Here is a 24,129-nt window from a genome sequence, read left to right on the forward strand (position 1 = left end):
AACTGGATACAATTGTAGCAAACCAGCAGCTTTAGAAGTATCAAGTCAGAGTGATCCTTCAGTCAGCCGTGGAGCGTGAGAGTCACAGACGTGAGAGCGCCGGCGCCTGTCACATCACAGATAAGAGGTTTCCATGGCAGAGATTAACCCCAGCACTGCCGCACATTAGAATTATTAAGGGACACAATGAAGTTTACAGCTTTTATAGTAACAACTTTGTGATACGAGATCATTTGCAACAATGTTTCACTAATTGTTATGGAAACGCTGGCGCCCCCCCCTGGAGAAAAAGTAGAAATTGCAGGATTCCACTGTATTGGTTCTCAGGAAAAAGGGGTACAGCCGGCAGCGAGTGGGCAGGGCCCCCCAATTACTGTCATATTAGTCCGCTGTTAATTAGAATAACATTTTTATTACAATGACTGAAAAACATACGGACTCCTGACGACAGCCGGCACTGCATCTGAGAAAATCCATAATGGCGCCTGTCAGACTTACGGCACGGACGGCCCGAGGAGCGTCATCAGCAATGAGGGACCGTGTACACACAAGGTGAGCTCGGCCAAAAGCTGTGGAAACCGCGGTCGTGTGCGTTGGCCCGTAGGATAGAACGTGTCCAATAATAACGCACGGTCGCGTGCACGAGGCCCTACAAAGAGACGACGACAGCGATAACCATGGACTGAAAGCGCGAACATTATAAAGTGGAACTGAAAGTAGTAAAGTTCCGGTTGGAGGAAAGTCCTGAGTGTCCGGCGCAACCAAAGCAGCGACAAAATTAAGGACGGACAATAACGGACAAAAAATCTTCAAACTGACACAGGCAAGATGTGGCCCTCAGGCCTTATTCACACGAACGTGTCCATTTTGCGCGCACAAAAGTTCAGTGTGGCATCTGTTGTTGGTGCGCGGCTGCGTGAGTTTCGCGCAGCCGCCATCATGACGACACTCTGGTTTTATGTTTACAAACAGAACAGCAGGAGGTGCTTTTCTGTTTTCATTCATTCATTTATTTTACTACTGTAGCGCGAATCACGTGCGGCACCCGGAAGTCAATGGGTGCCGAGCGCGATTTACACGCTCCCATTGACTTCAATGGGTGCGTGCTGCGCAAAAGACGGGCAAGTATAGGACATGTCATGAGTTTTATGCAGCGCACATACGCTACATGAAAATCACAACCTGTCAGAGCGGCCCCAGTCCGTGCGATGCGCGTGATTTCCACGCACGTAGCACAGACGTAATACACGTTCATGTGAATAAGGCCTTAAAGTGATTGTCCAGTTTAGAAAACCCATTGTCATACATCCTATTAGGGAATTCTGAGATAATAGCGGGGGAGGGGGGAGAGCGGTTACATAGAGCGTCTCCCTCTGGAGGATCCGTCCTGTATTACACAGACAACACATTGATATGAATGGACACTGTGTAATGCTTCTTTTCTCCTGTGGCGGCGCTGCAGACAAATTGAAGGGAAGGTGAGCACTTACTGACAGATTTCTCCACGGATCACAGCTGATCGCTGGGGGTCACTTTATGGTCAAGGGATCCTGCCATGAAGTAGAGATCGTCAAAAACGGAAAACACGTTTAACAATAAAAGATTTTGCTAATAAAGTCTGTGCGTGAACCGGCGGGTGTCGAGGTGGCCAGATTACCGGCAGTTATTGCGCTAGATTATAATGGTTTATGCGCCATTGTTTCTATTTTTACGCCTCCCAGGAATCTGAGTGATTGGGACGGAACGCACTTTATTTAGAAACAATAATTGTGGCATTTTGAGAAGACTGAACCTTTATCTCAGCGCCGCAGATTTCCCACAATAAATCCTACTTGTCAGTTTTTATAATCATGGACTTGATGCCGAGGGATCCTCACAAGGAATTTCATCATCATGAGTCCGGCGCTGCGCTCACTGATCTCGCCATCCACGGTCGCGTGGCATGTAATATGATTTTGGCGGAGGATGAGGGGTGAGGTGACAGAGACTAAGCGCCGGCAGCAACGTGGGCACCTGGATAAATGTCATTCTCCTCCTGTAAACATTCACCTGGCAGCGGCCCCGAGACTTCTCTCATCACCAGCCGGGCGCCGACATTAACGCTTTCCTGATCAGAATCTGTAATCGTTCGATAAAATCTGAGATTTGTCAAATGCTCCGAGGAGGCTGCATCCGGGGCGTGCGCGATAAAACCGGAGATCAACCTGGACAAAGACCTCTATAGAGGAGTCGTAACCTCAAACGAAAAACTCCAAAATGATCTCCGCGGTACCCACCAATGTAACCCCCTACATAACCACCAAGGTACCCACCAACGTGACCTCTAACGTACCCACCAATGTAACCCCCTACATAACCACCAAGGTACCCACCAACGTGACCTCTAACGTACCCACCAACGTGACCTCCAACATAACCACCAAGGTACCCACCAACGTGACCTCCAACATAACCTCCGAAGTACCCACCAATGTAACCCCCAACGTGACCTCCAACATAACCTCCGAAGTACCCACCAATGTAACCCCCAACATAACCACCAACGTGACCTCCAAAGTACCCACCAATGTGACCTCCAACATAACCACCAAGGTACCCACCAACGTGACCTCCAACATAACCTCCAATGTAACCACCAAGGTACCCACCAACGTGACCTCCAAAGTACCCACCAACGTGACTTCCAACATAACATCCAATGTGCCCATTAATATACCCTGCAATGTAACCATAAACGCATCCAATTTAACCACCAATGTACCCACCAATATAACCTCCGATATACCCTCCAATGTAACCAACAACATACCCAATAACATAACCTTCAATGTAACCTCCAACGTACCCACGTACCCACCAACGTAACGTTCAATGTAACCAATGTACCCACCAACGTAACCTCTAATGTACCCACCAATGTACCCACCAACGTAACCTCTAACGTACCCACCAATGTACCCACCAACGTAACCTCTAACGTACCCACCAACGTACCAAATGTGATCTCCAACATACCCACCAAAATAACATCCAATGTAACCTCCAACCACCATCGTAACCTTCGATGTACCCCACCCCCATTTAAGGAACACATAGAGCCTGTATATGAGCATGAACATGCAAATCTGGTGAGTAACCGGGCTGCCATCTCACATCCTTGTGCCCACGTCCCATCTCATGCCCACGTCAAACTTCGTGGTTGTCATTTTCTAATAAACCGGCTTGGATTGTGGCGTCGGTGACGTTACTAATGGCGCTGGCGCGTGAGGTTTTATTCCTGCGTCTATCTTGTAGAGCTTCAGTAATGCTGCAAATGGAAAGTGACTTTTAGAGAGAGAGTGAAGCGCTGCCCGTTTGGGGCTGGCCGGTGATGTCACAGCAGCTGACTGGATACGGTAATGGCGGCCATATTGGTTGTTATCCGACCCTCAGAGAAACGAATTATAAATAAAAGTGACAAACAGAATGTGTTACATTGTGGCAAACGATGGTAAAATATATAACGTCGAGGGCAAATTGTGGCGCAGTGAAGGCAACAACACGGACAAGAGATGAACGTGAATAAGTTTGTACCCCCCTCCATCAGCACGGGCACCGGCAGCGCCTGATGACACCGGACACTTGCAGCTCAATAAGTGAATTCTCCTCGGCACGAAGGACGGCGTGACCGGCGACAGATCAGTGAGCCGCAGCCAAACAGACTTTAACCCCATCACTGCTGCCTTATCAGACAATACTGACCCTTGGACGCTATAAAACATTTATACAGCAGAGGAAATCATTCAGGTCCTGACCATGGTCGGTCCAATGAATGAGAACATGTAAATCCTTCTAACCGGCTCCTCACTGCACGGACACCACGATCCGGAGAGCTGCGAGGAGCGGCAGCACCGCAGAACATGTGGACAGAGAGGTCACTCGTCTATTTCCCACTGTTATCAGCCATTTCCGCTTTAAAAGGCCAATCCATTCTCCTGTAGATAAAGCTGCATCGTTGTATAGTGAAAAGTTCTGCAACTTTCTAATAAACTAGGTTTTAATGCCTCGTCATTTTCAAGATCTCTGCTTGCTGTCAGAAAATGGGAACAGTCTGGTCAACATCCAGAAGCTGAAAACCTGTTCTGATCTAATACTTCTCACAGCTGAATGTTTGTTACAACGTATCAGTGTAGACAATCTTGTCTGATGTCCAGGGTGTTTACCTGACAGATAAATTTGGCCTGCACTGATTCCTTTGTAACAAACGATAGAATAGTGTCAGTAAATAGTACACAGCGCTGCCCCTGAGATGTTACATGCAGAGGACCCTGTGTCAGTAAGAGATCAGTCCTGGCCCCTGAGACGTTACATGCAGGACCCTGTGTCAGTAAGAGATCAGTCCTGGCCCCTGAGACGTTACATGTAGGACCCTGTGTCAGTAAGAGATCAGTCCCGGCCCCTGAGACATTAGATGTAGGACCCTGTGTCAGTAAGAGATCAGTCCTGGCCCCTGAGACGTTACATGTAGGACCCTGTGTCAGTAAGAGATCAGTCCTGGCCCCTGAGACGTTACATGTAGGACCCTGTGTCAGTAAGAGATCAGTCCTGGCCCCTGAGACATTAGATGTAGGACCCTGTGTCAATAAGAGATCAGTCCTGGCCCCTGAGACGTTACATGTAGGATCCTGTGTCAGTAAGAGATCAGTCCTGGCCCCTGAGATGTTAAATGCGGGATCCTGTGTCAGTAAGAGATCAGTCCTGGCCCCTGAGACGTTACATGTAGGATCCTGTGTCAGTAAGAGATCAGTCCTGGCCCCTGAGACGTTACATGTAGGAACCTGTGTCAGTAAGAGATCAGTCCTGGCCCCTGAGATGTTACATGTAGGAACCTGTGTCAGTAAGAGATCAGTCCTGGCACCTGAGACGTTACATGTAGGATCCTGTGTCAGTAAGAGATCAGTCCTGGCCCCTGAGATGTTAAATGCGGGATCCTGTGTCAGTAAGAGATCAGTCCTGGCCCCTGAGACGTTACATGCAGGATCCTGTGTTAGTAAGAGATCAGTCCTGGCCCCTGAGATGTTACATGTAGGAACCTGTGTCAGTAAGAGATCAGTCCTGGCCCCTGAGACGTTACATGTAGGATCCTGTGTCAGTAAGAGATCAGTCCTGGCCCCTGAGACGTTACATGCAGGATCCTGTGTCAGTAAGAGATCAGTCCTGGCCCCTGAGATGTTACATGCAGGATCCTGTGTCAGTAAGAGATCAGTCCTGGCCCCTGAGACGTTACATGTAGGACCCTGTGTCAGTAAGACATCAGTCCTGGCCCCTGAGACGTTACATGCAGGATCCTGTGTCAGTAAGAGATCAGTCCTGGCCCCTGAGATGTTACATGCAGGATCCTGTGTTAGTAAGAGATCAGTCCTGGCCCCTGAGATGTTACATGTAGGAACCTGTGTCAGTAAGAGATCAGTCCTGGCCCCTGAGACGTTACATGTAGGACCCTGTGTCAGTAAGAGATCAGTCCTGGCCCCTGAGATGTTACATGCAGGATCCTGTGTCAGTAAGAGATCAGTCCTGGCCCCTGAGACGTTACATGTAGGACCCTGTGTCAGTAAGAGATCAGTCCTCGCCCCTGAGACGTTACATGTAGGAACCTGTGTCAGTAAGAGATCAGTCCTGGCCCCTGAGATGTTACATGTAGGATCCTGTGTCAGTAAGAGATCAGTCCTGGCCCCTGAGACGTTACATGTAGGATCCTGTGTCAGTAAGAGATCAGTCCTGGCCCCTGAGACGTTACATGCAGGATCCTGTGTCAGTAAGAGATCAGTCCTGGCCCCTGAGATATTACATGTAGGACCCTGTGTCGGTAAGACATCAGTCCTGGCCCCTGAGACGTTACATGCAGGATCCTGTGTCAGTAAGAGATCAGTCCTGGCCCCTGAGACGTTACATGCAGGATCCTGTGTCAGTAAGAGATCAGTCCTGGCCCCTGAGATGTTACATGCAGGATCCTGTGTCAGTAAGAGATCAGTCCTGGCCCCTGAGACGTTACATGCATGATCCTGTGTCAGTAAGAGATCAGTCCTGGCCCCTGAGACGTTACATGCAGGATCCTGTGTCAGTAAGAGATCAGTCCTGGCCCCTGAGACGTTACATGTAGGACCCTGTGTCAGTAAGAGATCAGTCCTGGCCCCTGAGATGTTACATGCAGGATCCTGTGTCAGTAAGAGATCAGTCCTGGCCCCTGAGACGTTACATGCAGGATCCTGTGTCATTTTGACATCAGTCCTGGCCCCTGAGATATTACATGTAGGACCCTGTGTCGGTAAGACATCAGTCCTGGCCCCTGAGACATTAGATGTAGGACCCTGTGTCAGTAAGATATCAGTCCTGGCCCCTGAGACGTTACATGCAGGACCCTGTGTCAGTAAGAGATCAGTCCTGGCCCCTGAGACGTTACATGCAGGACCCTGTGTCAGTAAGAGATCAGTCCCGGCCCCTGAGACGTTACATGTAGGATCCTGTGTCAGTAAGAGATCAGTCCTGGCCCCTGAGACGTTACGTGCAGGATCCTGTGTCAGTAAGAGATCAGTCCTGGCCCCTGAGACATTAGATGTAGGACCCTGTGTCAGTAAGAGATCAGTCCTGGCCCCTGAGACGTTACATGCAGGACCCTGTGTCAGTAAGAGATCAGTCCTGGCCCCTGAGACGTTACATGCAGGATCCTGTGTCAGTAAGAGATCAGTCCTGGCCCCTGAGACATTAGATGTAGGACCCTGTGTCAGTAAGACATCAGTCCTGGCCCCGGTCTCACTACACATTTCGCAGGGTCCTGGAGCCCGGCAGCCTGTGATCATAGTGGGGTCAGATGGCACTTGCCCCAGTCCCTGTGAAAATAGGCGTCTCCCCAATCCCTGATCGCTATATGGACTTTACCCTCACACTGAAGACACAAAACATTAACCCCTGCTCAGCCAGAGCCCCACTACACAGCATTGAATTGCTTAAACTGGGGGCTGCGGACTCCACCTGACAACTGCACCTATCACGTGTAACACCTGGGATATAGGAGGCGCCAGGACACAGATAAACCGGAGACGCCATTATAATAATAACCACAGGGGGCACCGGACCATGCAGGGGGGGCACCGAACCATGCAGGGGGGGCACCGAACCATGCAGGGGGGGCACCGAATCATGCAGGGGGGCACCAAACCATGCAGGGGGGGCAGCGGACCATGCAGGGGGGGCACCAGACATCCATATCTTGATCATCCCTCGCAGTGTATTATAGACGTGTGAGTGGTCCCTGGGCTCGGTGATGTCATCGGAGTAATGATGTCACCATCAGACAGCAGCAACTTTAATTTCTGCTTTATGAGAAATCAGGGGTCTGTTATGGGGTCTGTGGAAAAGGGCACCCCGCACCCGCCTCCTGGGTGATGTTAGGGTGTCCCCTCCAGCAGAGTTGTAAGGGGCTAAATGGCGAGTGTCACGTCCCCCTCTCTTCTACAAGGACCAGTAGCATGAACCAGAAGGGGGGGGGGGGGTATTTGGATTTTCCCCCCTCTCTTCTATGTATGACCCAGGCCGGGCCCCCAGAGTCCAGGCACACAATGAAGGCCCTGTGTGTGAAGCTGACACTGACAGGGTTAACCAGGCGTGGGGATCGCAGCTCTGGGGGGGGGGGGGGGTAAATGGCAGCAGCTTCCCGTGTACAGGAGCGACTAATCCGGGGTGGCGATGGTTCCCTGTACTCCACAGCCCGTGCCCCCTCGTCACCCCCCACCCCTTCATTCCGCGGCATTCACCCTCAGGACAGGTAATCAGGTAACCCACGCCCATCCTGCAGAACATCTCGCTACAAGAGAACCACCAATGTATGAAGTTCTGCAGAGCATTGCACAGAGATTGTGCCGTCTACTTACAGGTGACGTCCCCTTAGTATGCTTCATAGTCAGCCACTTTTTCATGGTGTGCCCTCCACCCTCGCCCTGGTGATTGCACGGCACAGCAGAGCGGTTGGAGCAGTGTGTGGGTGCAGCTGTGGAGTGTTTGCAAACTGAAACAAGGGGCCGGCGCAGAGGCTGCAGCACAGTCACATGTGTGTCAGGAACGTCTTGTGATTAGCAGGGACTGCGCTGGTAATTATCTGGCAGGAGAAAGAGACGGCGACTACAGAGCGCTCCGAGCAATAAGACAGCAGCGCACACGAGACGCCCGTGACAGGAGGACGCATGCAGCGGGGGGGGGATCTAGAAGAGCAGGAATGACGACGCCACAGGACGCCGGACCGCGCACTTTATACACCGCGTCCAGCGCCGGCTCCTCGTCCAGCAGGTTCAACAAGAAAATACCACAGAGTCTCCCGCGCGCCCAGGATCGTCTCTATTCAGCCATTTCTATGTTATCCTGGACTCCTCTGGTGACGGCCGCCATGAGATAGATGGTCACTCAGCTTTCCACAGATCCTGAACAGCATGTAGATCTGCATGGTTACAGAGAATTCCATTCCGCTGCTCTTCTCCTGCATGCGTGTCAGTCTACACTGCAGTTCTGGAACTCCATTCATGAACCAGCCGGCTCAGGATGATCAGATAGGCCCCTCCCAGATAAGGGAATATTGCAGTGCAGGGAATTGTGGGAGGACACGAAGAAGAGTGAATATAAATGGTAAGAGGAATCCCTGGTATCATTATCAGCAGTGACAGACGCGCGGACCCCGTGCAGGAGACTCGTGGGAGCGCCAGTCACCATCCCTCATCTATGGTTATTATCCGGCCTCCACTACCACTTGTTTCCCTGCATACTGCCCCCTAGTGGTGACATTATCAGGGAGTTCTGAGGACACTATAAATGAGGCATCTGTCAACTGATAAAGGAGTTCTACCAGGAAAACAAATCATGTGACCCGGGCATCATGTGACCCGGGCATCATGTGACCGCGGCGAGGGGCAGTCCGACCTCCCACAAGCCGCACAATGAGCCCTGGACCCGACGTCAGACTCCCAGAAAACATCATCACCGTAATGAAAATCATGTACCTTTCTAACAGAGTTTGCTTTATTTCCTCACCTTTTATAAGATCGCTGCTTGCTGCCAGTGAATGGAGATTCTTATTGGCTTATTACTACAGCCCAGCTGACAGGTTTGTTACAATGTATCAGTGCAGATGAGTTATCAGACTATAATCCAGGACAGGAGAGAGCTCACAGACGACCGACCACCTTCTATTTGCGGACAGCAAGCAGAGATCTTGGAAATGGTGAGGAATTGAAACACAAAGTGTATTAGAACCTTGCGTTACGTTTCCCCCGTTGGGCCGGGGTTCTTATTAAAGGGGCTTCACGGTTTTAAAAATCAAATTGACTGTGAAGATGCGTTATGTAACAGACATGGGAAGATGGGAATACAATCTAATGCTCTCTGTTATCAGCCATTTCAGTCTGAGGAGAGGATGACTGTTGGACACAATAACCCAATCTATTGTTCCCTGTTATCAGCCATTTCATGCTGCCTGTAGTGTTCTTCAATGGTATGAGCATAAACCTCCCCTCCCCCATGTAGCCCCCCATGTGCAGGCTCCAGGCTCATTATTGGGGGGGGTCTTACCTTGTCGCTGTCCACCGTATTCTGTGACGTCCGAGAGGCGATAGAGATGGTGTCTGGCTGACTGCTGCCGTCCCCCTGACTGTCCAGATCTTCCAGTCCATCCCTGCGATAAAAACGCACAACTATTAACTGTTCAATGACCTGCACCCCCGAACCTCTTTTACTAGACAGGGGAGGTATCAGCCCCCGGCGCTGGCGCCGCAGTTCTGAGCACAGGCCGATGTATCGCGTTGTTGTCATTGTGTGTGTGTGAGGAATCAATCACTTGCAGCGACCCGTGCTGGGACTTAGCACCACAACAGCTGGAGATTCGCCACTTCGTTATTATTCCACTTGGCGACTGTGTCTCTCACCTCTTGCTGTTGTTCCTCTGCTTGGCCGGGGTCTTCGGGGGCTGGACCGGCTCCTTTAAGGCTCCTTTCAGGTGGATCATCCTCTCCTGGATCACCTCTCGGATGTTTTTGATCCACTCCTGTTTTACTTCTATGCTTGATGCCTACAGAAGAAGAAAACGTGAGGCCAAAAACAGAGCAGCTCCTTACCAGACACTCGCAGCCCAGAGAGGTGCCCACCATACCGCCACATACCACACTCTGCTCCTTTTCCCCTGTCCAGACACTCGCAGCCCGGAGACGTGCCCACCATACCGCCACATACTGCACTCTGCTCCACTTCTCCTTACCAGACACTCGCAGCCCGGAGACGTGCCCACCATACCGCCACATACTGCACTCTGCTCCACTTCTCCTTACCAGACACTCGCAGCCCGGAGAGGTGCCCACGATACCACCACATACCGCACTCTGCTCCACTTCTCCTTACCAGACACTCGCAGCCCGGAGACGTGCCCACCATACCGCCACATACCGCACTCTGCTCCACTTCTCCTTACCAGACACTCGCAGCCCGGAGACGTGCCCACCATACCGCCACATACCGCACTCTGCTCCACTTCTCCTTACCAGACACTCGCAGCCCGGAGAGGTGCCCACGATACCACCACATACCGCACTCTGCTCCACTTCTCCTTACCAGACACTCGCAGCCCGGAGACATGCCCACGATACCGCCACATACCGCACTCTGCTCCACTTCTCCTTACCAGACACTCGCAGCCCGGAGAGGTGCCCACGATACCACCACATACCGCACTCTGCTCCACTTCTCCTTACCAGACACTCGCAGCCCGGAGAGGTGCCCACGATACCACCACATACCGCACTCTGCTCCACTTCTCCTTACCAGACACTCGCAGCCCGGAGACGTGCCCACGATACCGCCACATACCGCACTCTGCTCCACTTCTCCTTACCAGACACTCGCAGCCCGGATTCGTGCCTACGATACCGCCACATACCCCACTCTGCTCCACTTCTCCTTACCAGACACTCGCAGCCCGGAGACGTGCCCACGATACCACCACATACCGCACTCTGCTCCACTTCTCCTTACCAGACACTCGCAGCCCGGAGAGGTGCCCACCATACCGCCACATACTGCACTCTGCTCCACTTCTCCTTACCAGACACTCGCAGCCCGGAGACGTGCCCACCATAAGGCCACATACCGCACTCTGCTCCACTTCTCCTTACCAGACACTCGCAGCCCGGAGAGGTGCCCACGATACCGCCACATACCGCACTCTGCTCCACTTCTCCTTACCAGACACTCGCAGCCCGGAGACGTGCCCACCATACCGCCACATACCGCACTCTGCTCCACTTCTCCTTACCAGACACTCGCAACCCGGAGACATGCCCACGATACCGCCACATACCGCACTCTGCTCCACTTCTCCTTACCAGACACTCGCAGCCCGGAGAGGTGCCCACGATACCGCCACATACCGCACTCTGCTCCACTTCTCCTTACCAGACACTCGCAGCCCGGATTCGTGCCTACGATACCGCCACATACCCCACTCTGCTCCACTTCTCCTTACCAGACACTCGCAGCCCGGAGACGTGCCCACGATACCGCCACATACCGCACTCTGCTCCACTTCTCCTTACCAGACACTCGCAGCCCGGAGACGTGCCCACCATACCGCCACATACCGCACTCTGCTCCACTTCTCCTTACCAGACACTCGCAGCCCGGAGAGGTGCCCACGATACCACCACATACCGCACTCTGCTCCACTTCTCCTTACCAGACACTCGCAGCCCGGAGAGGTGCCCACGATACCGCCACATACCGAACTCTGCTCCACTTCTCCTTACCAGACACTCGCAGCCCGGAGACGTGCCCACGATACCGCCACATACCGCACTCTGCTCCACTTCTCCTTACCAGACACTCGCAGCCCGGAGAGGTGCCCACCATACCGCCACATACTGCACTCTGCTCCACTTCTCCTTACCAGACACTCGCAGCCCGGAGACGTGCCCACCATAAGGCCACATACCGCACTCTGCTCCACTTCTCCTTACCAGACACTCGCAGCCCGGAGAGGTGCCCACGATACCGCCACATACCGCACTCTGCTCCACTTCTCCTTACCAGACACTCGCAGCCCGGATTCGTGCCTACGATACCGCCACATACCCCACTCTGCTCCACTTCTCCTTACCAGACACTCGCAGCCCGGGGACGTGCCCACCATACTGCCACATACCCCACTCTGCTCCACTTCTCCTTACCAGACACTCGCAGCCCGGAGACGTGCCCACGATACCGCCACATACCGCACTCTGCTCCACGTCTGCACAACGGCTGGTATCATTCCTTACACTCACATACTGAGGAACGTTGTAGCATTTATTCCGTACTGACCTCCAGTTACAACAGTGCTTATACTCTAGTTACATCCAGAGCTGCAGTCGCAATTCTGTGGTTACATCCTGGCTTATACTCTAGCCAGATACAAAGCTGCAGTTACAATCAATTCTGCTGGCTGTCGCTTGGAATTAGTCATAACACCCCAATAGCTTCACAGATCTAATATTGCACTTCAATCTGTAAGACTTGTGGGAGATGTCGTATCTTTCAACTGTGATTTAAATAAGCTTTGATGCAAACACTACATCTCTCACCATGCAGCACAGCAGAGTATTATCTGTACGGATAGTGGAGCATGTCATGTGAGTTCATGCAGCATCAGTGGCAAAACACTGCAGCTTTGGCTGTGACTAAGGCCTAACTCACACGAGCGTGTCCGTTTTGCGCGTGTAAAAACGCAGTTCCATGTGGCATTAGTGTACGATGCGCGTCTGCGTTTTTTACGTGCGTATGTCATCCGTTACATCAGCAAAAAAAACTGAAGGAGGTGATTTCTTTCTTCCTCATCATTTCTTTAGCAACTGTTGTGTGAAAAACACGGACAGCACACGGATGATGTCCATGTGCTGTCCGGTTTTTTCCCGCACTCATTGACTTCCGTGGGTGCGTGAAGCTCAAAATACGCACGAGAATAGGACATGCAGAGCGTTGAAAAAAACTGAAATGTCTGAATGGCCCCATTGGATGTCATAGGTCCGTGTGATGTCCGTTGTTTTAACGCGCGTAACACGGACGTGAAATACGCTGGTGTGAATGAGGCCCAAGAGTATATGAATCAATGAATCAGTTCTCATGTAAAATATGGAGATCCACAAAATATCCAGTAAGTATCTGACAGAATTCACGAGGAACGAACCTTCAGCACTGTTTTATTATCGGAGGACGGCGTGCGGCCCGACCACAAGGCGAACTTACAAGAGTCCCCTTCAACGTGCTCCGTCACCCCCAGCTCGGAGGTCTACGAGAAAACGGAAGAGAATTAACACAATGGGAGCAATGAAAGTGGCGCAGATGAGGGGTTGTCACAATTGCACCAGTGTTTGTAATCCTCTGTCACCTAAAAACAGACAGTCTGCTACAATGTATCAGTGCAGGTAATGCGTATCAGTCTGGTGTTCAGCTACCAGAGGATTGTCTAGACTTGATAAGATTGTAACAAAACCTCAGCTGTGAAAATGATTACGTCATGGCAGGTTTTAAACCTCTGGATGTACACAAGAGTGTTCTCATTCAATAACAGCAAGCAGAGTTCTCAGAACATTGGAAAGTTGCAGAGCTCTTCATAATGCAATGATTAAGCTTTAGTTATATTCCACTGAGCCGGCCCTTTAAACACCCGCATCGGGCCACCATGTTGTATGGTTGAGGCCACGCCCCCTCCGATCTGTCGCCGTTCTTACCAGCAGTTTGTTCTTGTAAACGTATTTCGTGTGTCCCGTTGAGTCTTTTATCTCTTTGCTGAACACCAGAGAAATCTCAAACAGGAAGAGGTGGCGGTCCCGTCCCTTGCGGATCAGAGATTTGGGATCCCAGACTTGGAAGGAATCCTGGAGGATGAGCTCGCCCTGAACGTCCAGGTTCTCGTCAAACCCTTAAAAATAACAAAACGTGTTAGAGCGAGCGCGGAGGGTGATGACATCACGGGGTCACGGGATCAGCCAGGTCATGCTGAGACTTGTAGTTCTCCCGCAATGCTCGGTCACCTTCCAGCATGCTGACGTGCATGGCATCGTTGGCTTTCTTTGGCACGCTGAGCATCACCTCCAGGCCGTCCTTAATCTCGCCTTTGCCTTCCTCGCAGCAGGTCAGCAGCTCCTGATGAAGAGACACAGAGATCTGGGAATGTAAAGACGATCTCACCGGGTGCTACTCCGAGACGAGCCCAGTAAATATTTATCAGATCTCTGCAATGGAAACTGTAACAGATACAAAGCTGCGACAAGTAACACAGGGAACCAACCAGGAGCGAGGAGACAGGACGAGGACAGACCAGCAAGAATGCGCCTTAACGTGTTTTATGTCCTGTGGAGGGGGGGGGGGGGCAGATACCGATACAACCTGCACACAGAGTAACAATGCCATTTATCCGGCATCCAGAGCTGCATTCACAATTCTTCTCTAGTTACATCCAAAAATGCTACTACATCAGGTCTTATACTCCAGTCACATGTAGAGCTGCCATCACAATTTTGCTGGCTCTCCCTTTGAATTCATCAGCACGGTGATAAGGCACACAACTAACATATTAGCTGCGCTACCATAATGCACTGCAGCCTGTTGTGTTGCATTTTGGGAGAAGCAGATTATCGTACAGTGTTTGGCACTACATTTCCAACAATACAGCACAGCAGGGTATAATCTGTACAGAACCAGCATGATGCAAGAGTAATATGTGATGGCCTGAATGCTGAAAGATTTAGGAAAGCAGCAGATTGTAAATGCAGCCCTGGATGTGACTAGAGTATAAGACATGATCAGGATCAGTTCAGGAAGTGTATAGGAAAAGATTCCCAAAGTTACTCAGTGTTATATGGGGACTGGAGGGTTTCCTCTGTCATATGAGCTGGGTGCGGGGAGTCTATACTTTCTCATGTCGGGGTGGTCCGTACCTTGAGCAGCAGCTGATACTTTGTGATCCGTTGCACGGGTTTGATAAGATACGAGGAGATGGAGTTGGCCAGTCCATGCCTTTGCTGGATTTCCTACAATGCAGGGAAGAGACGATGAGAAGCTGGAGGGGACGGTGAGAGGGTGGAGGGGACGGTGAGAGGGTGGAGGGGACGGTGAGAGGGTGGAGGGGACGGTGAGAGGGTGGAGGGGACGGTGAGAGGGTGGAGGGGACGGTGAGAAGGTGGAGGGGACGGTGAGGGTGGAGGGGACGATGAGAGGGTGGAGGGGACGGTGAGAGGGTGGAGGGGACGGTGAGAGGGTGGAGGGGACGGTGAGAGGGTGGAGGGGACGGTGAGAGGGTGGAGGAGACGGTGAGAGGGTGGAGGAGACGGTGAGAGGGTGGAGGGGACGGTGAGAGGGCGGAGGGGACGGTGAGAGGGCGGAGGGGACGGTGAGAGGGCGGAGGGGACGATGAGAAGGCGGAGGGGACGGTGAGAGGGCGGAGGGGACGGTGAGAGGTCGGAGGGGACGGTGAGAGGGCGGAGGAGACGGTGAGGGTGGAGGAGACGGTGAGAGGGCGGAGGAGACGGTGTGAGGGCGGAGGGGACGGTGAGAGGGCGGAGGGGACGGTGAGAGGGCGGAGGGGACGATGAGAAGGCGGAGGGGACGATGAGAGGGCGGAGGGGACGATGAGAAGGCGGAGGGGACGATGAGAGGGCGGAGGGGACGATGAGAGGGCGGAGGGGACGATGAGAAGGCGGAGGGGACGATGAGAGGGCGGAGGGGACGATGAGAGGGCGGAGGAGACGAGAAGGTGGAGGGGGCGATGAGAAGGTGGAGTAGACCGCCGGCCATGTACTCAGCGCTCACCGGACGATGGTACTTACATCAAAGAAGGCGCCGGCGTGTTCCAGGATGAGCTGACTGGAGTCCGGCTTGTTCTTACAATATGTCACATACATCTGAAACTTGTCAGCCTGGAAACAGAGTCCAAAATGTTATGCAGCAGATGATCACTGACCCTATATACAGCTCTATATCCCATCATCAGTGACCCTATATACAGCTCTATATCCCATCATCAGTGACGATATATACAGCTCTATATCCCATCATCAGTGACCCTATATACAGTTCTATATCCCATCATCAGTGACCCTATATACAGCTCTATATCCCATCATCACTGACCCTATATACAGCTCTATATCCCATCATCAGTGACCCTATATACAGCTCTATATCCCCTCATCAGTGACCCTATATACAGCTCTATATACCATCATCACTGACCCTATATACAGCTCTATATCCCATCATCACTGACCCTATATACAGCTCTATATCCCATCATCAGTGACCCTGTATACAGCTCTATATCCCATCATCAGTGACCCTATATACAGCTCTATATCCCATCATCAGTGACCCTATATACAGTTCTATATCCCATCATCAGTGACCCTATATACAGCTCTATATCCCATCATCACTGACCCTATATACAGCTCTATATCCCATCATCAGTGACCCTATATACAGCTCTATATCCCCTCATCAGTGACCCTATATACAGCTCTATATACCATCATCACTGACCCTATATACAGCTCTATATCCCATCATCACTGACCCTATATACAGCTCTATATCCCATCATCAGTGACCCTATATACAGCTCTATATCCCATCATCAGTGACCCTATATACAGTTCTATATCCCATCATCAGTGACCCTATATACAGCTCTATATCCCATCATCACTGACCCTATATACAGCTCTATATCCCATCATCAGTGACCCTATATACAGCTCTATATCCCCTCATCAGTGACCCTATATACAGCTCTATATACCATCATCACTGACCCTATATACAGCTCTATATCCCATCATCACTGACCCTATATACAGCTCTATATCCCATCACTGACCCTATATACAGCTCTATATCCCATCATCACTGACCCTATATACAGCTCTAAATCCCATCATCACTGACCCTATATACAGCTCTATATCCCATCATCAGTGACCCTATATACAGCTCTATTTCCGATCATCAGTGACCCTATATACAGCTCTATACCCCATCATCAATGACCCTATATACAGCTCTATACCCCATCATCAATGTCCCTATATACAGTTCTATATCCCATCATCAGTGACCCTATATACAGCTCTATATCCCATCATCAGTGACCCTATATACAGCTCTATATCCCATCATCACTAACCCTATATACAGCTCTATACCCCATCATCAATGTCCCTATATACAGTTCTATATCCCATCATCAGTGACCCTATATACAGCTCTAAATCCCATCATCACTAACCCTATATACAGCTCTATACCCCATCATCAATGTCCCTATATACAACTCTATATCCCATCATCAATGAACCTATATACAGCTCTATATCCCATCATCACTGACCCTATATACAGCAATATATCCCATCATCAGTGACCCTATATACAGCTTTATATCCCATCATCAATGACCCTATATACAGCTCTATATCCCCTCATCAGTGACCCTATATACAGCAAAATACCCCATCATCAGTGACTCTCTATACAGTTCTATACCCCATCATCACTGACCATATATACAGCTCTATATGCCATTAGCAGTGACCCTATATACAGCTCTATATCCCCTCATCAGTGACCCTATATACAGCTCTATATCCCATCATCAGTGACCCTATATACAGCTCTATATCCCATCATCAGTGACCCTATATACAGCTCTATATCCCATCATCAGTGACCCTATATACAGCTCTATATCCCATCATCAGTGACCCTATATACAGCACTATATCCCCTCATCAGTGACCCTATATACAGCTCTATACCCCATCATCAGTGACCCTATATACAGCACTATATCCCCTCATCAGTGACCCTATATACAGCTCTATACCCCATCATCAGTGACCCTATATACAGCTCTATACCCCATCATCAATGACCCTATATACAGCTCTATATCCCATCATCAATGTCCCTATATACAGTTCTATATCCCATCATCAGTGACCCTATATACAGCTCTATATCCCCTCATCAGTGACCCTATATACAGCTCTATATACCATCATCACTGACCCTATATACAGCTCTATATCCCATCATCACTGACCCTATATACAGCTCTATATCCCATCACTGACCCTATATACAGCTCTATATCCCATCATCACTGACCCTATATACAGCTCTAAATCCCATCATCACTGACCCTATATACAGCTCTATATCCCATCATCAGTGACCCTATATACAGCTCTATTTCCGATCATCAGTGACCCTATATACAGCTCTATACCCCATCATCAATGACCCTATATACAGCTCTATATCCCATCATCACTAACCCTATATACAGCTCTATACCCCATCATCAATGTCCCTATATACAGTTCTATATCCCATCATCAGTGACCCTATATACAGCTCTATATCCCATCATCAGTGACCCTATATACAGCTCTATATCCCATCATCACTAACCCTATATACAGCTCTATACCCCATCATCAATGTCCCTATATACAGTTCTATATCCCATCATCAGTGACCCTATATACAGCTCTAAATCCCATCATCACTAACCCTATATACAGCTCTATACCCCATCATCAATGTCCCTATATACAACTCTATATCCCATCATCAATGAACCTATATACAGCTCTATATCCCATCATCACTGACCCTATATACAGCAATATATCCCATCATCAGTGACCCTATATACAGCTTTATATCCCATCATCAATGACCCTATATACAGCTCTATATCCTCTCATCAGTGACCCTATATACAGCAAAATACCCCATCATCAGTGACTCTCTATACAGTTCTATACCCCATCATCACTGACCATATATACAGCTCTATATGCCATTAGCAGTGACCCTATATACAGCTCTATATCCCCTCATCAGTGACCCTATATACAGCTCTATATCCCATCATCAGTGACCCTATATACAGCTCTATATCCCATCATCAGTGACCCTATATACAGCTCTATATCCCATCATCAGTGACCCTATATACAGCTCTATATCCCATCATCAGTGACCCTATATACAGCACTATATCCCCTCATCAGTGACCCTATATACAGCTCTATACCCCATCATCAGTGACCCTATATACAGCTCTATATCCCATCATCAGTGACCCTATATACAGCACTATATCCCCTCATCAGTGACCCTATATACAGCTCTATACCCCATCATCAGTGACCCTATATACAGCTCTATACCCCATCATCAATGACCCTATATACAGCTCTATATCCCATCATCAATGTCCCTATATACAGTTCTATATCCCATCATCAGTGACCCTATATACAGCTCTATATCCCATCATCAGTGACCCTATATACAGCTGTATATCCCATCATCAGTGACCCTATATACAGCTCTATATCCCATCATCACTAACCCTATATACAGCTCTATATCCCATCATCAGTGACCCTATATACAGCTCTATATCCCCTCATCAGTAACCCTATATACAGCTCTAAACCCCATCATCAGTGACCCTATATACAGCTCTATATCCCATCATCAGTGACCCTATATACAGCTCTATATCCCATCAGTGACCCTATATACAGCACTATATCCCATCAGTGACCCTATATACAGCACTATATCCCCTCATCAGTGACCCTATATACAGCTCTATACCCCATCATCAGTGACCCTATATACAGCTCTATATCCCATCATCAGTGACCCTATATACAGCACTATATCCCCTCATCAGTGACCCTATATACAGCTCTATACCCCATCATCAGTGTCCCTATGTACAGCTCTATACCCCATCATCAATGTCCCTATATACAGCTCTATACCCCATCATCAGTGACCCTATATACTGCTCTATACCCCATCATCAGTGACCCTATATACAGCTCTATATCCCATCATCACTAACCTTATATACAGCTCTATATCCCATCATCAGTGACCTTATATACAGCTTTATATCCCATCATCCCTGACCATATATACAGCTCTGTATCCCATCATCACTGACCCTATATACAGCTCTATATCCCATCATCCCTGACCCTATATACAGCTCTGTATCCCATCATCACTGACCCTATATACAGCTCTATATCCCATCATCCCTGACACTATATACAGCTATATATCCCATCATTAGTGACCCTATATACAGCTCTATATCCCATCATCACTGACCCTATATACAGCTCTAAATCCCATCATCACTGACCCTATATACAGCTCTATATCCCATCATCAGTGACCCTATATACAGCTCTATACCCCATCATCAGTGACCCTATATACAGCTCTATACCCCATCATCAATGTCCCTATATACAGCTCTATACCCCATCATCAGTGACCCTATATACAGCTCTATACCCCATCATCAGTGACCCTATATACAGCTCTATATCCCATCATCAGTGACCTTATATACAGCTTTATATCCCATCATCCCTGACCATATATACAGCTCTATATCCCATCATCACTGACCCTATATACAGCTCTGTATCCCATCATCACTGACCCTATATACAGCTCTATATCCCATCATCCCTGACCCTATATACAGCTCTGTATCCCATCATCACTGACCATATATACAGCTCTATATCCCATCATCCCTGACACTATATACAGCTCTATATCCCATCATTAGTGACCATATATACAGCTCTATATCCCATCATCACTGACCCTATATACAGCTCTGTATCCCATCATCACTGACCCTATATACAGCTCTATATCCCATCATCCCTGACACTATATACAGCTCTATATCCCATCATTAGTGACCCTATATACAGCTCTATATCCCATCACCACTGACCCTATATACAGCTCTATATCCATCATCGTTATAATTACCCATGTGACGAAGCAGTGTCCGACATCCTCCGGAAGTTGTTCGTATTTCTCCAACTCCTTTATAAAAATGCTGCGAAGAAGCAGAGGATTATGGGTCAGCAGTTTGCAGGACTCTCCCAATCCTGTCGCTATTAGATCATATAATTGTACTTTGTACGCGGTTCTTCGCAGAGTCGCGGCCTCGGAGACCGTTATTATACACTACATCTATATAATGTCATGACGTCACACCTACACGTCAGACGAGCTTCTCCATTATAATGAATATATACCCTGAGTGGAGTAGTCTTCATCTGAAGCTCCCCATATACACACACCGCTCTCTATATACACACACCGCTCTCTATATACACACACCGCTCTCTATATACACACACACTGCTCTCTATATACACACACCGCTCTCTATATACACACACCGCTCTCTATATACACACACCGCTCTCTATATACACACACCGCTCTCTATATACACACACCGCTCTCTATATACACACACCGCTCTCCATATACACACACCGCTCTCCATATACACACACTGCTCTCTATATACACACACTGCTCTCCATATACACACACCGCTCTCCATATACACACACCGCTCTCTATATACACACACTGCTCTCTATATACACACACTGCTCTCCATATACACACACCGCTCTCCATATACACACACCGCTCTCCATATACACACACCGCTCTCCATATACACACACCGCTCTCCATATACACACACCGCTCTCCATATACACACACCGCTCTCTATATACACACACACACCCCTCTCTATATACACACACCACTCTCCATATACACACAAACACACCTCTCTATATACACACACACACCTCTCTCCATACACACACCGCTCTCTATATAACACACCGCTCTCCATATACACACACCGCTCTCCATATACACACACCACTCTCCATATACACACAAACACACCTCTCTATATACACACACACACCTCTCTCCATATACACACACCGCTCTCTATATAACACACCGCTCTCCATATACACACACCGCTCTCCATATACACACACCGCTCTCTATATACACACACCTCTCTCTATATACACACACCTCTCTCTATATACACACACACCTCTCTCTATATACACACAGCTCTCTCTATATACACACACACACCTCTCTCTATACACACACACCGCTCTCTATATACACACAACTCTCTCTATATACACACACACACACCCCTCTCTCTATATACTCACCCCTCTCTCTATATACACACACACACCTCTCTCTATATACACACACACACCTCTCTCTATATACACACACACCGCTCTCTATATACACACACCTCTATATACACACACACACCTCTCTCTATATACACATACCGCTCTCAATATACACACACCGCTCTCTATACACACACACACACACACACCTCTCTCTATACACACACACACCTCTCTATATACACACACCGCTCTTTATATACACACACCTCTATATACACACACACTGCGCTCTATATACACACACCACTCTATAAATACACACCCCTATACACACACCGTTCTCTATATACACACCTCTCTATATACACACACCGCTCTCTATACACACACACACCGCTCTCTATATACACACCTTTATACACACACTTCTATATACACACCTCTCTATACACACACCGCTCTCTATATACACACCTCTCTATATACACACACCGCTCTCTATATACACACCTCTATATACACACACACCTCTCTATTTACACACACCGCTCTCTATTTACACACACCACTCTCTATATACACAAACCTCTATATACACACACCGCTCACTATATACACACACCTCTCTCTATACACACACCGCTCTCCATATACACACACCGCTCTATATACACACACCGCTCTATATACACACACACACACACACACCTCTCTCTATATACACACACCGCTCTATATACACACACCGCTCTATATACACACACACACACACACACACACACACACACACCTCTCTCTATATACACACACACCTCTCTCTATATACACACACCTCTCTCTATATACACACACCGCTCTCTATATACACACACACCTCTCTCTATATACACACACACCGCTCTCTATATACACACACCTCTCTATATACACACACACACTGCTCTCTATATACACATACCGCTCTCTATACACACACACCTCTCCTCTATATACACACACCACTCTTTATATATACACACACACCTCTATATACGCACACACCGCTCTCTATATACACACACCGCTCTCTATATACACATACCACTCTATAAATACACACCCCTATATATACACACACCGCTCTCTATATATACACACACACACACCTCTCTATATACACACACACACCTCTCTCTATATACACACACCGCTCTCCATATACACACACCGCTCTCTGTATACACACACTTTTATATACACACACCGCTCTCCATATACACACACCGCTCTTTATTTACAGACACCGCTCTCTATATACACACACCTCTCTCTATACACACACACCGCTCTCTATTTACACACACCTCTCTCTATATACACACACCTCTATATACACACACCGCTCTATATACACAAACCGCTCTTTATATACACACACACCGCTCTTTATATACACACCTCTCTATATACACACACCGCTCTTTATTTACACACACCGCTCTTTATTTACACACACCGCTCTCTATATACACACACCTCTCTCTATATACACACACACCGCTCTATATACACACACCGCTCGATATACACACACACCTTTCTCTATATACACACACTGCTCTATATACCCACACCGCTCTATATACACACACTGCTCTCTATATACACACAGCTCTATCTACACACCGCTCTCTATATACACACACACCACTCTCTATATACACACACCTCTCTCTATATACACCGCTCTATATACACACACCGCTCACTATATACACACACCTCTCTCTATACACACACCGCTCTCCATATACACACACACCGCTCTATATACACAAACCGCTCTCTATATACACACACTGCTCTCTATATACACACACCTCTATCTACACAACGCTCTCTATATACACACACACATCGCTCTCTATATACACACACCGCTCTCTATATACACACACCTCTATCTACACACCGCTCTCTATATACACACCGCTCTTTATTT

At 48.7% G+C, this 24,129-nt stretch overlaps 1 protein-coding gene across 5 annotated transcripts in view; it reads right to left on the reverse strand.

Moving 5' to 3' along the window:
• KALRN (kalirin RhoGEF kinase) overlaps nt 1-24,129 on the reverse strand; it is a 263,889-nt gene that overhangs the window by 135,083 nt on the left and 104,677 nt on the right. For all 5 annotated transcript variants that reach the window (XM_075829015.1, XM_075829014.1, XM_075829013.1 and 2 more), the window contains exons 24-31: nt 20,926-20,995; nt 15,870-15,959; nt 14,982-15,074; nt 14,076-14,187; nt 13,773-13,963; nt 13,229-13,330; nt 9,945-10,087; nt 9,592-9,694 (exon numbers count right to left, since the gene is read on the reverse strand). In XM_075829015.1, coding sequence (XP_075685130.1) covers nt 9,592-9,694; nt 9,945-10,087; nt 13,229-13,330; nt 13,773-13,963; nt 14,076-14,187; nt 14,982-15,074; nt 15,870-15,959; nt 20,926-20,995 — 904 coding nt within the window. The remainder of the gene's footprint in view (nt 1-9,591; nt 9,695-9,944; nt 10,088-13,228; nt 13,331-13,772; nt 13,964-14,075; nt 14,188-14,981; nt 15,075-15,869; nt 15,960-20,925; nt 20,996-24,129) is intronic.

Source organism: Rhinoderma darwinii, chromosome 6 (assembly GCF_050947455.1).
Source record: "Rhinoderma darwinii isolate aRhiDar2 chromosome 6, aRhiDar2.hap1, whole genome shotgun sequence".
Taxonomy (NCBI): Eukaryota; Metazoa; Chordata; class Amphibia; order Anura; family Rhinodermatidae; genus Rhinoderma; species Rhinoderma darwinii.